Source organism: Pristiophorus japonicus, chromosome 15, assembly GCF_044704955.1.
Source record: "Pristiophorus japonicus isolate sPriJap1 chromosome 15, sPriJap1.hap1, whole genome shotgun sequence".
NCBI lineage: Eukaryota > Metazoa > Chordata > Chondrichthyes > Pristiophoridae > Pristiophorus > Pristiophorus japonicus.
The window spans coordinates 22,773,563-22,790,093 of NC_091991.1; the positions used below are offsets into that span (position 1 = coordinate 22,773,563).

General features: G+C 44.2%; 1 protein-coding gene across 1 annotated transcript in view; it reads right to left on the reverse strand.

Annotated features, from left to right (window-relative positions):
* The window catches only part of LOC139281428 (myelin regulatory factor-like protein), a 103,769-nt gene that overhangs the window by 17,903 nt on the left and 69,335 nt on the right, over positions 1-16,531 (reverse strand). The window contains exons 17-20 of the mRNA XM_070901589.1: positions 13,718-13,792; positions 13,465-13,529; positions 13,173-13,367; positions 11,124-11,162 (exon numbers count right to left, since the gene is read on the reverse strand). Coding sequence (XP_070757690.1) covers positions 11,124-11,162; positions 13,173-13,367; positions 13,465-13,529; positions 13,718-13,792 — 374 coding nt within the window. The remainder of the gene's footprint in view (positions 1-11,123; positions 11,163-13,172; positions 13,368-13,464; positions 13,530-13,717; positions 13,793-16,531) is intronic.

Genomic DNA, 16,531 nt, shown 5'->3' on the forward strand with positions numbered 1-16,531 from the left:
CAGTGAAATTTTATTCAAAAATAATATTCCAACCAACCTGTTTGATCTCACACAAGTCAAACTATTTCGGCACAAGAACATTTCACCAAACTACCCAAGCACTATTTGACAGATGTAAATGTATAACAATAGTTCAGTCGCACATGAATTTCTGTAAAGATCAGAAATGTTATTACATTCTTATGGGGTAAATACCAGCAAAGCTAAAAATCATATTTGCACCAGTACAACATCACAACGAAAAATTGACAGATTGACACCATAAAGCAGCTTCAATTTTTTTTTTGGGGGGGGGGGAGAAAAGATTCTTCAGCTGATTATTCTATTGTGCACTTTACTCCACTTGTGGGGAAAAGGAAGTTTCTTTCCCCATCATCTTTAGTTTCAAATCAAACCCACTATAATTCTTCAGTAAACTATGTATCTTCATTAACCATGTAATACAGGGAACAATAAATACCCCCACTTGTCAGGCTTGAATTTATAACTCCTGAATCATTGTTTCAACCTCATCTGTGGCCATTTATTATGCATCACGATTGCTCATGATGTATTCTCTGTTTAGTATTAAGGTGTCAGTTTAGTTGTAGCACTCGTGCCTGAGTCAGAAGGTTGTGGATTCAAGGCCCATTTCAAACATAATTTAGGCTCACACTTGAATATAATACTGAGTGAGTACTGTAAAGTTGGAGATGCTGTCTAAACCAAGGCTCCATCTCCCATCTGCCTATTTAGGTTGGGTACAAAAGATACAATGCATCATTATTGTCAGCTGTGGATCAGTGGGTAGCACTCTCAACTCTTGGTCAGAAGGTTCTGGGTTCAAAGTTCCACTCCAGGGGCTTGAGCACAAATATTTAGGCTGACCATCCAGTGCAGCACTGAGGGAGTGCTGAACTGTCGGAGGTGCCGTCTTTCGGATAAAACATTAAATGGAGACCCCGTCTGCTCTCTCAGGTGGACATAAAAGATCCCGTGGCACTATTTCAAAGAAGAGCAGGGTCGCCTTCCCGGAGGCACTAACAGCAGGCGCACAGGAGCCCAATTTCCCCGCCAGCCCCAGTATCAGTAATGGTGACCATGAAACTGTCGGATTGTCGTAAATACCCATCTGGTTCACTAATGTTCTTCAGGGAAGGAAATCTGCCGTCCTTACCTGGTCTGACCTATATGTGACTCCAGACCCAAAGAAATGTGGTTGACTCTTAATAATGTGGAAAGTTTAGCCCCCTGATTCCCATTGACTTCAGTTTTACTAGGATTCCTTGATGCTACACTCGGTCAAATGCTGCTTTGATGTCAAGGACAGTAACTCTCGCCTCACCTCTGGAATTCAGATCTTTTATCCATGTTTGGACCAAGGCTGTAATGAGGACTGGAGCCGAGTGGTCCTGGCGGAACCCAAACTGGGCATTGGTGAGCAAGTTATTGGTGAGTAAGTGCTGCTTGATAGCACTGTTGCTGATGCCTTCCACCACTTTGCTGATGATTGAGAATAGACTGATGGGGCGGTTATTGGCTGGATTGGATTTGTCCTGTCCTGTTTTTTTGTGGACAAGACATACCTGGGCAGTTTTCCACATTGTTGGATAAATTCCAGTGTTGTAGCTGCACTGGAACAGCTTGGCTAGAGGCACGGCTAGTTCTGGAGCACAATTCTTCAGCCGACAGCTAGAATGTTGTTTGGGCCCATAGCCTTTGCTGTATCCAGTGCGTCAGCCACTTCTTTATAGCATATGGAGTGAATCAAATTGGCTGAAGACTGGCTTCTGCGATGGTGGGGACCTCAGGAGGAGGCCAATATCGATCATCCACACGGCACTTCGGGCTGAAGATGCAAACGCTTCATCCTTGTTTTTTGCATTCACGTGCCATCATTGAGGATGGAGATATTCATGGAGCCTTCTCCTCCTGTGAGTTGTTTAATTGTCCACCACCATTCATTACTGGATGTGGCAGAACTGCAGAGTTTTGATTTGATCTGTTGAATGTGGGATTGCTTAGCTCCATCTACAGTATGCTGCTTCTATTGTTTAGCATGCATGTGGTCCTGTGTTACAACTTCCCCAGGTTGGCAGCTCATTTTTAGGTACATCTGGTGCTGCTCCTGGTATATTCCTTCTACATTCCTCGTTGAACCAGGATTGGTCCCCTGTCTTGATGGTAATGGTAGAGTGAGGGAAATGCATGAGTTTAAAGATTGCGGTGGAATCGGGAGCAACGTGAGTCTGGGGTCGGCGAGAGGCCTACAAAAGGCCGCGAGGTCAGGAGGTGCGTCGCTGAGTCAGGAGCAGCGCAAGTCCAGGGTCGGCGAGAGGCCGACAAAAGGCCGCGAGGTCAGGAGGTGCGTCGCTGAGTCGGGAGCAACGCGAGTCCGGGGTCGGCGAGAGGCCGACAAAAGGCCGCGAGGTCAGGAGGTGCGTCGCTGAGTCGGGAGCAGCGTGAGTCCGGGGTCGGCAAGAGGCCTATAAAGGCCGCGAGGTCAGGAGGTGCGTCGCTGAGTTGGGAGCAGCGTGAGTCCGGGGTCGGCAAGAGGCCTATAAAGGCCGCGAGGTCAGGAGGTGCGTCGCTGAGTTGGGAGCAGCGTGAGTCCGGGGTCGGCAAGAGGCCTATAAAGGCCCAGCTGGTGCAGCTACAGGGAGAAGGCAAAAAAGAAGTAGAAAGAAATAGAAAGGTGACATCACAGCCAAGGGGGTAAGTGATTGGTGAGTAGTTTTTCTTTTTCCTCTTCTATAACAGTGAGTAACCTTTAGCATTGTTGTTGCCAATTTAAGTGTATCTAAGGGTTAAGTCATGGCAGGAGAGCTCAGTCACGTGATATGCTCCTCCTGTACCATGTGGGAACTCAGGGACACTTCCGGTGTCCCTGACGACGTGTGCGGGAAGTGTATCCGCCTCCAGCTCCTGACGGTCCGCGTTGCGGAATTGGAGCTGAGGGTGGATTCACTCTGGAGCATCCACGATACGGAGAATGACGTGAGTAGCACGTGTAGCGAGTTGGTCTTACCGCAGGTAAAGGGTACACAGCCAGATAGGGAATGGAAGACCAGCAGGAAGAGCAGTGCAAGGAAGGTAGTGCAGGGGTCCCCTGCGGTCATCCCCCTGCAAAACAGATACACTGCTTTGAGTACTGTTGAGGGGGATGACTCATCGGGGAGGGCATCAGCAGCCAAGTTCATGGCACTGTGGCTGGCTCTGCTGCACAGGAGGGCAGGAAAAAGAGTGGGAGAGCTATAGTGGTAGGGGATTCAATTGTAAGGGGAATAGATAGGCGTTTCTGCGGCCGCAACTGAGACTCCAAGATGGTATGTTGCCTCCCTGGTGCAAGGGTCAAGGATGTCTCGGAGCGGGTGCAGGACATTCTGAAAAGAGAGGGTGAACAGCCTGTTGTCGTGATGCATATAGGTACCAACGATATAGGTAAAAAAAAAGGGATGAGGTCCTACGAGACGAATTTAAGGAGCTAGGAGCTAAATTAAAAAGTAGGACCTCAAAAGTAGTAATCTCGGGATTGCTACCAGTGCCACGTGCTAGTCAGAGTAGGAATCGCAGGATAGCTCAGATGAATACGTGGCGGCTTGAGCAGTGGTGCAGCAGGGAGGGATTCAAATTCCTGGGGCATTGGAACCGGTACAAACCGGACGGTGTGCACCTGGGCAGGACCGGAACCAATATCCTAGGGGGAGTGTTTGCTAGTGCTGTTGGGGAGGAGTTAAACTAATATGGCAGGGGGATGGGAACCAATGCAGGAAGACAGAGGGAAACAAAATGGAGATAGAAGCAAAAGACAGAAAGGAGATGAGTAAAAGTGGAGGGCAGAGAAACCCAAGGCAAAAAACAAAAAGGGCCACTTTGCAGCAAAATTCTAAAGTGTCAAAGTGCAATAAAAAGGCAAGCATGAAAGCTCGGTACCTCAATGCGAGGAGTATTCGGAACCCAGGAGAGGGCTCTGAGCTAGTTAGAGTGGGTGAGAGCGCAGATGAACAGGACCCCAAGAAAGAATGCAAAAGGCAGGAGGCAACAGAGCAGAGTAGCACTGGGGTAAGTGTAAACCACAAGGTGATAGGAAGGGACAATATGTATGAATATAAAGGGGTTGCAGGAGGGGTCAAAACTAAAAATCATGGTTTAAAAACTAGTATTAAAACACTCTACCTAAACGCACACAGCATTCGAAATAAAGTAAATGAGTTGACGGCACAAATCATTACAAGTGGCCATTACAGAAACGTGGTTGCAGGGTGGCCAAGACTGGGAATTAAACATACAGGGGTATCTGACAATTCGGAAAGATAGACAAGAAGGGAAAGGAGGTGGGGTAGCTCTGTTAAGAAAGGATGATATCAGGGCAGTTGTGAAAGACGATATTGGCTCTAATGAACAAAATGTTGAATCATTGTGGGTGGAGATTAAAGATAGTAAGGGGAAAAAGTCACTGGTGGGCGTAGTTTATAGACCCCCAAATAATAACTTCACGGTGGGGCAGACAATAATTAAGGGAATAATGGAGGCATGTGAAAAAGGAACGGCAGTAATCATGGGGGATTTTAACCTACATATCGATTGGTCAAATCAAATCGCACGGGGTAGCCTTGAGGAGGAATTCATAGAATGCATACGGGATTGTTTCTTAGAACAGTATGTTACAGAACCTACAAGAGAGCAAGCTATCTTAGATCTGGTCCTGTGTAATGAGTGTAGTAAAAGATCCTCTCGGAATGAGTGATCACAGTATGGTTGAATTTGTAATACAGATTGAGGGTGAGGAAGTAGTGTCTCAAACGAGCGTACTATGCTTAAACAAAGAGGACTAGAGTGGGATGAGGGCAGAGTTGGCTAAAGTAGACTGGAAACACAGACTAAACGGTGGCACAATTGAGGAACAGTGGAGGACTTTTAAGGAGCTCTTTCATAGTGCTCAACAAAAATATATTCCAGTGAAAAAGGGCAGTAAGAGAAAGGATAAATAGCCGTGGATAACCAAGGAAATAAAGGAGAGTATCAAATTAAAAACCAATGCGAATAAGGTGGCCAAGGTTAGTGGGAAACTAGAAGATTGGGAAAATTTTAAACGACAGTGAAGAATGACTAAGAAAGCAATAAAGAAAGGAAAGATAGATTACGAAGGTAAACTTGCGCAAAACATAAAAACGGATAGTAAAAGCTTTTACAGATATATAAAACGGAAAAGAGAGTGACTAAAGTAAATGTTGGTCCCTTAGAAGATGAGAAGGGGGATTTAATAATGGGAAATGTGGAAATGGCTGAGACCTTAAACAATTATTTTGCTTCGGTCTTCACAGTGGAAGACACAAAAACCATGCCAGAAATTGCTGGTCACGGGAATGTGTGAAGGGAGGACCTTGAGACAATCACTATCACTAGGGGGGTAGTGCTGGACAGGCTAATGGGACTCAAGGTAGACAAGTCCCCTGGTCCTGATGAAATGCATCCCAGGGTATTAAAAGAGATGGCGGAAGTTATAGCAGATGCATTCGTTATAATTTACCAAAATTCTCTGGACACTGGGGAGGTACCAGCAGATTGGAAAGCAGCTAATGTAATGCCTCTGTTTAAAAAAGGGGGCAGACAAAAGGCAGGTAACTATAGGCCAGTTAGTTTAACATCTGTAGTGGGGAAAATGCTTGAAGCTATCATTAAGGAAGAAATAGCGTGACATCTAGATAGGAATAGTGCAATCAAGCAGACGAAACATGGATTCATGAAGGGGAAATCATGTTTAACTAATTTACTGGAATTCTTTGAGGATATAACGAGCATGATGGATAAAGGTGTACCGATTGATGTATTTAGATTTCCAAAAGGCATTCGATAATTTGCCGAGTCAGAGGAAATGTATTAGCATGGATAGAGAATTGGCTGGCTAACAGAAAGCAGAGAGTCAGGATAAATGGGTCCTTTTCGGGTTGGAAATCGGTGGTTAGTGGTGTGCCACAGGGATCGGTGCTGGGACCACAACTGTTTACAATATACATAGATGACCTGGAAGAGGGGACGGTGTGTAGTGTAACAAAATTTGCAGATGACACAAAGATTAGTGGGAAAGCGGGTTGTGCAGAGGACACAGAGAGGTTGCAAAGAGATTTAGATAGGTTAAGCGAATGGGCTAAGGTTTGGCAAATGGAATACAATGTCGGAAAATGTGAGGTCATCCACCTTGGGGGAAAAAAAAAAAACAGTAAAAGGGAATATTATTTGAATGGGGAAAAATTACAACATGCTGCAGTACAGAGGGATCTGGGGGTCCTTTTGCATGAAACTCTTTTTGAATAATTCGGCCAACGTGGGGCTTGAACTCACAACCCTGAGATTAAGAATCTCATACTCTACCGACTGAGCTAGCCATGACTTCCCAAAAAGTTAGTTTGCAGGTGCAGCAGGTAATCAGGAAGGCGAATGGAATGTTGGCCTTCATTGCGAGCGGGATGGAGTACAAAAGCAGGGAGGTCCTGCTGCAACTGTACAGGGTATTGGTGAGGGCACATCTGGAGTACTGCATGCAGTTTTGGTCACCTTACTTAAGGTAGGATATACTAGCTTTGGAGGGGGTACAGAGACGATTCACTAGGCTGATTCCGAAGATGAGGGGGTTACCTTATGATGATAGATTGAGTAGACTGGGTCTTTATTTGTTGGAGTTCAGAAGGATGAGGGGTGATCTTATAGAAGCATTTAAAATAATGAAAGGGATAGACAAGATAGAGGCAGAGAGGTTGTTTCCACTGGTCGGGGAGACTAGAACTAGGGGGCACAAACTCAAAATACGGGGGAGCCAATTTAAAACTGAGTTGAGAAGGAATTTCTTCTCCCAGAGGGATGTGAATCTGTGGAATTCTCTGCCCAAGGAAGCAGTTGAGGCTAGCTCATTGAATGTATTCAAGTCACAGATAGATTTTTAACCAATAAGGGAATTAAGGGTTATGGGGAGCGGGCGGGTAAGTGGAGCTGAGTCCACGGCCAGATCAGCCATGATCTTGTTGAATGGTGGAGCAGGCTCGAGGGGCGAGATGGCCTACTCCTGTTCCTAATTCTTATGTTCTTATGTTAATTCTGCTGCTGCTAATGGCCCACAACGCCTCCTGGATGCCCAGTTTTGAGCTGTTAGATCTGTTCTGAATCTATCCCATTTAGCACGATGTGAGTGCCGCATAACACGATGGAGGACGTCCTTAGTGTCTGTGACTGTGCGGTGTCACTGCTACCAATGCTGTCATGGACAGATGCATTTGTGACAGGTAGATTGGTGAGGACGAGGTCAAGTAGGTTTTTCCCTCGTGTTGGTTTTCTCACCCCCTGCTGCAGGCCCAGTCTCGCAGCTATGTCTTTCAGGACTCGGCCAGCTCAGTCAGTAGTGATGCTACTGAGCCACTCTTGGTGATGGACATTGAAGTCCCCCATCCAGAGTACACTCAGTGCTTGTTCCAAGTGGTGTTTAACATGGAGGAGTACTGATTCATCAGCTGAGGGAGGACGGTAGGTGATAATCAGCAGGAGGTTTCCTTGCCCATGCTTGACCTGAAGCCATGAGAGTTCATGGGGTCTGGAGTCAATGTTGAGGACTTCCAGGGCCATTCCCTTCCAACTTTGTACCACTTCTGGTGGTTCTGTCCTGCCGGTGGGACAGAACATACCCAGGGATGGTGATGGAGGAATCTGGGATACTGGCTGAAAGATATGATTCTGTGAGTATGACTGTGTCAGGCTGCTGCTGCTTGACTAGTCTGTGGGACAGCTCTCCCAATTTTGGCACAAGTCCCCAGATGTTCATGTGCTGTTGTGTATGTAGCCAGTGCCAAGGTCGATGCTGGGTGGTCTGTCCAGTTTTTTTATTATTATTTATTGTAGCGGTTTGTTACAACTGAGTGGCTTGCTAGGCCATTTCAGAGATTGTGGTTGTTGGAGGTCAATCATCCCAGCCCCAGGACATCGCTGCATGAGTTCCTCAGGGCAGTTTCCTCGGCCCAACCATCTTCAGCTGCTTCATCAATGACCTTCACGCTATCAAAGTCAAAAGTGGGGATGTTCACTTATGACTGCACAGTGCTCAGTGCTCAGTGCCATTCGCAACTGCTCAGATAATGAAGCAGTCCATGCCTGCATGCAGCAAGACCGGGACGACATTCGGGCTTGGGCTGATAAGTGGCAAGTAATCTTTGCGCCACACAAGTGCCAGGTAATGATCATTTCCAACAAGCGAGAGTCTAACCACTGCCCCTTAACATTCAGTGGCATTACCATCGCTAAATCCCCCACCATCAACATCCTGGGGGTCACCATTGATCAGAAACTTAACTGAACCAGCCGCATAAATACTGTGGCTACAAGAGCAGGTCCGAGGCTGGGTATCCTGTGGCGAGTATCTCACCTCCTAACTCCCCAAAGCCTTTCCACCATCTACAAGGTACGTCAGGAGTGCGATGAAATACTCTCCACTTGCCTGGATGAGTGCAGCTCCAACAATAGCACTGTGGGATTACCTTCACCACACGGACTGCAGCGGTTCAAAAAGGCGGCTCACCAACACCTTTTCGAGGGCAATTAGGGATGGTTAATAAATACTGACTTTGCCAGCGACGTCCACATCCCATCCTAATCTTTGTCTCCCTATCTGATCCAGCATATGGTACTGGGGGTAATCCAGAGATGACGACTCAGGAGATTCTGCTCTTCAATCTAGAATGCAACTCCTTGAAATCCCTTGGCAGAACCTACTCCTATCTATGTCAATGGTTCCCATATGAACTACAACCTCTAGCTACATGGTCTTCTATTTCAAAATCTTTTGCATTCGCTCCATGAAGTCCTGAACCTTGGCACCCAGGAAGCAACATTACATTCAGGACTCTGAATCACATCTACAAAAGAAGCCATCTAGCCCCCTGTCTATAAAATTCCCCATAATCACCACTTTCCCATTCTTACTACATGTACTGTTTTCTCCATGGATAACCAGTTGCTCCTCAGTGCCTTGTCGTGACTCAAGGCTACTCTGCTCTGTGGCCCACATCACTGGTCCCTAAACTGGTGTACCAATTAGATAAATCCATCTCCACAAATGATCCCCTTTCTACCCTTACCTGTCTCCCGTAGCAACTTTACTTCTCCTGTGGAGGGACCACCCCCTGGAACATCTGCTCCAGAAAATGTTCTCCCTCCCTAATGTTGTGGAGTGTGTCCAGTTGTTTATGGAGCTGCGTATCTTTCTGCTTGAGGCGTACACACTTCATACACCTTTTCACCCCCGATGGTACGCGAGTCCAGGCAGCTACACATCATGCATGTCACACACATCACTCAAGGACTCTGATTCTACCAGGCCTATTTATATATTGAACCCAATAGCAATTATTTTAAATTGTTTATGGAATAATTTCTATGTACTCACTCTAATTTAATATTTTTACGCAAAATGTTTTGAAATTATCTTTCCTATCCCCTGAAGTTATTCTACAGTAAAAGCTACAAATGAGAGTTTAGATGAATAATTACTTAAATAAATACTTTGCTTTTTCTGACTAGTCTTTGCTTGTAGATCGTTAATTTGGCGGGTGGGGAAAAAAACAATAATCCAGTAAAGGATCGTTGGGGTTTTTACTATTTAAAAAAAAAAGTAGTTGGTTTACCGGCTAGCATTTAGAAATTGTGACACTGCATGTAATTTCCCACCCAATTTTCATTGTATGCTAATTATCAAATCTGAGTTTTCGGGGGAAATCCTAGCATTCATCTATTCAGAAATGCATCACTCTTGTTTAGGAAAAAATTAACTAAAATATTTGATAGTTAATACCGGTTATATTTTATTACAATATTACACAGAACCTATATCATTCATTTAAATAATCATTGCTGAGATGGTGGCGGGTAGCATGTTGCGGGATGGAGTCAAGGACACTCGAATCAGTGGCAGAGTCTCGGTTAAGGAGATCTTCGAAGTGCTCCTTCCAGTGGGTCCTAACTGCCTCGGTGTCCTTGATGAGTGTCTCCTCGTTCTTGGCCAACAGTGGGTTGGGGCCTTGGGCCATAGGTGGCGTTGACTGCGGTGAAGAATCCTTGCACATGGTGGCTGTCGGCCAGCTGCTGGATCTCCTGTGCTTTATCCACCCAGCATCTATTCTTTAGGTAAGCAGGTTTTTTGTTGGACCTTGGCCTTAAGCCATCTGTAATGCTGCTTTGCTGCTCCTGAGTTGGGTTGTTGTTTTAGGTTCAGAAATGCCCTGCGCTTGTGATTTATTAGCTCTTGGATCTCCTGGTCATTCTCAGCAAACCAGTCCAGGTGTTTCCTGGTTGAGTGACCAAGCATGTCTTCGCAGGCATTGGTTATGGTGGCCTGGAGGGCAGACCAAGTGCTGTGGGCATTCTGCGTCTCGGGGTCATCAAGGGTCGCCAGGTTAGCAGTGAGGCACTGGCTGTATAGGGCTCTCTTAGCTGGGTCTTTGAGTGCCCTGGCATTGACTTTTTTGTTGGGGAAATACCACCGACGCTGTCTCCACAAGACCCTGCGAATCCCCCGGGAGGACAGACGCACCAACGTTAGTGTCCTCGATCTGGCCAACATCCCCAGCATTGAAGCACTGACCACACTCGACCAGCTCCATTGGGCAGGCCACATTGTTCGCATGCCTGACACAAGACTCCCAAAGCAAGCGCTCTACTCAGAACTCCTACACAGCAAACGAGCCCAAGGTGGGTGAAGGAAATGTTTCAAGGACACCCTAAAAGCCTCCTTGATAAAATGCAACATCCCCACCGACACCTGGGAGTCCCTGGCCAAAGACCGCCCTAAGTGGAGGAAGTGCATCTGGGAAGGCACTGAGCACCTCGAGTCTCATCGCCGAGAGCATGCAGAACGCTAGCGCAGGCAGCGGAAAGAGCGTGCGGCAAACCAGTCCCACCCACCATTTCCTTCAATGACTGTCTGTCCCACCTGTGACAGAGACTGTAATTCCCGTATTGGACTGTTCAGTCACCCAAGAACTCACTCTTAGAGTGGAAACAAGTCTTCCTCGATTTCGAGGGACTGTCTATGACGATGATGAAATAATCAATATTTATTGGGTTGTTGTTGCAGCAGACAAAACAAAACTAAAATTTTCACTTACAATCTCCCTTCATCTTTGTTACTTGTCTTGTTGTCAGTTCTGAAATGAAAATTCAGTATCTTGTTACTTCTCAAATGTATTAGTGAAATTCACATTACAAGCATCTTTGTGATTTAATGAAATCCATGTATTAAAGGCACTTTTGGGATTAAATGTAATAAGTAGGACCTCATGAAGAGATAAAAAGCTGTGTATACATCAATGGCCAGTTTCAGTGGCTTGTAAGATCTATGACCACCAATAGTTGAAAAAGTCTTAAAAATCTAATAAGTGTGTGGTCAGTCATTCAAATATAAGTAGATCATTGAGCAGAAGAATGTTTCCACATAGTACACCATTCTCTCTTAAATGAAAGTATTGTATTTGATAAATTACATGAAAATGCAGAGAATATGCCCACATTTGATTTTTTCAAGACGAGCCCAATAATCTTGACTTTGCAATGAAACAGGTCTATTCTTCACTTTCAGCTAGAATGGACAGCTTTTGGGGAGAGGAGGTTGGAGTGGTGGGAAGTTGGAAACTGATAAATAGAAATAGCTTCCATATATCTCATTTATTTCATTCAAAACTTGGGAAGACAAGAAAATATCGCATGCTGACACTGGTCCATCTTATTATGCTCTCCTCTTTCAGCATTGTCAATGGGAGGCGGAAAACTGCATTTAAGTGTCAGCTGTGGCTCAGTGGGTAGCACTCTCACCTATGAGTCAGAAGGTTGTGGATTCAAGTCTGACTCCAGAGCCTTGAGCACAAGAATCTAGGCTAACACTCCAGTGCAGTACTGAGGGAGTGCTGCACTGTTGGAGGTGCTGTCTTTCGGATGAGATGTTAAACCAAGGCCCCGTCTGCTCTTTCAAGTAGACGTAAAAGATTCTATGGCACTTTTTCCAAGGAAGAGCAGGGGAGTTATCCTTGGTGTCCTAGCCAATATTTATCCCTCAATCAACATCTAAAACAGATTATCTGATCATTATCACACTGCTGTTTCTGGGAGCTTGCTGTGCACATATTGGCTGCCGTGTTTTCTACATTACAACAGTGACTACACTTCAAAAAGTGCTTCATTGGCTGGTTGTGAAAGTCACTATTATAAATGCAAGTCTTTTCTTTCTTAAGAACCAAATCTCACTTATCGAATACTACAGCACAGAAGGAGGCCATTCGACCCATCGAGTCTGCACCGACTCTTTTGAAAAGCAATCCCGTTAGTCTACAAACTAAAATCTAATTGTAAAAGTTGAAATGCAGATTATGCACCTAGATTAAAACACATTTGAGGTTTTCTAAACAAATGGTACAATACACAGCTTTATTTGTTTCCGATATGCTTTTGTTTTCAAGTTCCCTAATATTAAAAATTCATTATAGAGAAGAGTTTTTTGGTTAGTAACAGTAATGAATAATTTAAAAGACTGTACATTATTCATATCCTTTTCTTAGTTTACCAATAATAAAACTTTGTCTTTGCATAAACCTTTGCTGTTTGAAATTATGGTCTATATTTTCCCTATGTACTCCTAAATCACTTCCGGTATAAAGCATTTCAATGCTTTTCTACTGGAGGTGAAACCAGATCAGATGTATTACACATTTATCCCTGGTGTTTACTAAGATAACAGAAAAAATCCAGGAGAAATTATATTGGTGTGTCAGATATCTAACTTATTAAATCATTGTAGTGATATGTAACATTTCTGGAGGATAATAAACTGCTCAAGTTTTGGTCTTCGCAGTTAATACAATCTTCATCACTCAATGCATTATAGAATGTTAGCACAAGGTATGTGTTGCCCTCTTTCAACATCCCAGGGCCCAGGATATGAGACTGATGTGGTCCATTACAGTAATTCTTAAACAAATAGGTAATATTTTAGTGCACTTTGAAATTCATCATTTGACAGGTTTTTAAAACTAACTGTGCAATGAAAACACAAGCACCTACCTGCCATTAGTTATCACCGTATTGGGCAGAGAAAATAGCACATGTATTTTTGCAATATAAAACGCTGGTTTCTTTTAAGAGCATTATGGAGTCAAAAATCTTACCTGGCTTTGAAAGGTTTTGCATAACAGGATGACCTTTGGTAATTCTCTTCTTTTTGCGGTGATTAGAAATGCCTTTTCTTTGTGATTGAGGCACACAACAGTGCACAGTGACACAAGGCAAGATATTACAGAAGCTTACTTCAGGCGAGGGGATTTCAATGTTTGCAGTTGTATAAACTGAACGTGTATTCTCTGCTACAGAATTGAAAGGGTAAAACCTGTTTAAGTTACAATAAAGTATTTTTGGATAAAGACTTTTTTCTACAAAAAAACATCAAATTAAACAATTTACCTGACAATGTTGTATGTGGAGTAAAGGTAGTATATCCTTTTGTTGTAAATGATTCTGAAATATAGCTGCAGCAGTAAACAAAACTACTGATTTAATATTTGTAGGAAATCTTTCATTAATTGATTTTTTTCAAAGCAAATATATCACAAACTTTTATTCCATTAGAAACAGCAGTACGGTGCATCACAAGAGCTTGTGGTATTGTAGAGTAGAAATTTGTAGATATATGCAGGGAGCATCTTAAAGTATTTACCTGTCATTGAGATCTTTAATAAGACTTCTTTCTTCATTCAAAGTTAACACGTAAAGTGCAGATATCAAAATAACACTGTCACAAAAATCATATGTTATTTGTCAAATAGTAAACCTATGACAAGCACTCTCTGTATACATAAGCAATTATCTTTACTTACATGTAGTCAATTTGGCTTAGGAGCAAATAAAGTTTTCAACTGGCTCAATTTACTCATGCCCGAAACTGTTCTAATTAGGAGCTCTGTTATTCTGCAGTTACGAACTGATCCCAAAGTTGGTATGTGCAGATAAATGAAGTTCTTATTTAAGTGTTAACAACTTGTGAAATTGTAACAAACCAAAATATATTCAGAGGGCTGGCGTTGTCTTCTACAAGTGACTCTCAGTATCACAGACTTTGCTGTTAAACTGAGGTGGAGCCCAAGCTTCTTTACACTTTTTCTTGTAGAAATACAAACTTGACTTTAATAATATAGATGGGGATTGTTATATATGCAGACTATAGATATACTCTCTGTGTAGTCACTGTATGCCTGAGACACTGAGACTTGATACCTGATGTACTGTCAATAAGGTTTACACTGTGATAATACTATGCTGGCACCACTAGAGGGTGCAACTGAGGGAATTCAGGAGGGTAAAGACGCTGATCCTGATGCCCTGTCCCAGGTGTCCCCACACGTTATAGGCCAGCAACCTCAGGAGGGTGAAGGCACTGATCCGATACCCTGCCCCAGGTCTATCCCATGCTGCAGGCACCCGATGGCACTATTTGCCACGGACCTGGAAACGAAAACAGCGCCAATACGTGCAGTCGGCCGCCGTTGCCCATGATCTGGCACAGCCCCCAGACCCAGTCGCTACCTCGGCAATGTCCGGGAACGAAAGATCAGAACCAACGAGTTCCCCAAACAGGACCTGGAACAGTCAGGTTCCCAACACTGTTAGAGAGAGCAGGCAGAAGATTCTGCAGCCCTCAAAGGAGGACAGGGAGGCCACATACATCTGTGGCTCTGCCCACTACTAGGCAACGGCAACAACCCTGAGTCCTGGCTAGGTAAACGAACCAAGCCCACCCCGCTAGCAGGGGGCGCAGCACCGCTATCAAACGACTAGGACCCTGTCCGGTTGCTCTGGAACCTGCGTCCTCGCATACCTGTACTGCTACCTCAGTACTTACCATGACTGAGCCATGAATGCAATCTACCCAATCCTGGTGCACGACCGCAAAACATAACGAATGTGAGTCACTGAACCAAGGTGTCACGATACAAACTGTAACTTCCTTTCTTTGTAATTGCACTGTGTCTGATTCTATATGTTAATGTAACAGGCCTGCTGCATGATCTCACAGTGGGCGGGGGGGGGGGGGGGGGGGCGGGGGGAAATGGATGTATGTAGCCATGGACGCACACATGGATCACACCCAGAACCCACTGGAACCTCCACTGCATCATCGAACCATCCAAACTGGTAACCACTACCCAATGTTGTGGCAAAAGGATTTGGGAGTTAACAGGGAAAAGAGCCAAGCCAAAGCACAGACAAGGTGCAAGGGCTATTGGCACTTAAGTCTGGGGAGAGCTAAGCCAGAGCACATAATGCAAAGGTAATCGGTACAAAGGACTTGGGGGAAAGTGATGTTATATATATGCAGACTATAGATATACTCTCTCTGTAGTCACTATATAGTTGCAGAAGATGGAGACTTGTTACCTGATGTACTATCAATAAGGTTTACACTGTGTATATACTATGCTGACACTACTGGAGGGTGCAACTGGTGGAGACCGGGGTTTCCTGCCCCTGTGGCAGAGGCTGTCCACAAGAGGGCACTGTGGTGGGAGACCCAGAGGGTCACCTGCATAGGTGTGCAGCAGGGCCCAGTATAAAAGGCTGCCCACCATGCTTGTACCTCACTCTGGAGTCACAAATAAAGGACCAAGGTCACTACAGTTTGAGTACAACACATTGCCTCGTGGAGTCATTCATAAGTGCATTACAGACATAACAGGAATTAGATCAAACAAATAAAAACCACTATTCATTCACTTATTGTGATTTATATATAGTTATTACAATAGTTATACGCATGTGCTCTATCCGTCTGTCAAGAAACAAAGATTGGTTCCACTGACATCAGCACGGTTATAATCAAATAGGCAATGAACATATCCTGAGGTTTTTTTCCTGTCACAATACCAAGAGTGACCAGGTAATAGGTGTCAGTATGATACAAATTCCTCTTGGATTTCTTCAGTAAACCTATTTTCCATTGGATACCAAGAATGAGTGGAAGCAGACCCGTGCTTACGGGCAAAGATTATTTTAATTCAGGATAGAGCAGTGGAAATTTCAGCACTCTTCGAAATCTTAGTTCAAAACAGGTGCTGGAATAACATGAAGGAAAAGGTAGCCACAGCCTTTGCACCATTTAATAGGTATAACAAAAACCAACTCTTCCCCTTTTGGAGTAGAACAGCTTATGTAGTGAAATTAAGGTTCTTTCATTGTTTTAAAATGTTATAAGCTATTCTCTTCTCTATATTGGGAGTATTTCACATTTTTGGCATAAAAATGTTTGAATGCCATGGATACTAAATTGAAGTGATCTCGATTAGTGGCAGATAAAACAGTGGTGCCTTTATACACCTGACTACACATCCAGCCAAAAATGATTACGCCAAGATTATTAAGTCAGTAATGGTTCTACAAGTTCTGAAAAGGAATTTAGAAGCAGGAATTTTTGCCAGCACAATTATGCTCCAATAATACAATCAGATTCTATTCTTCCTACTCAGCTCCAAATGTA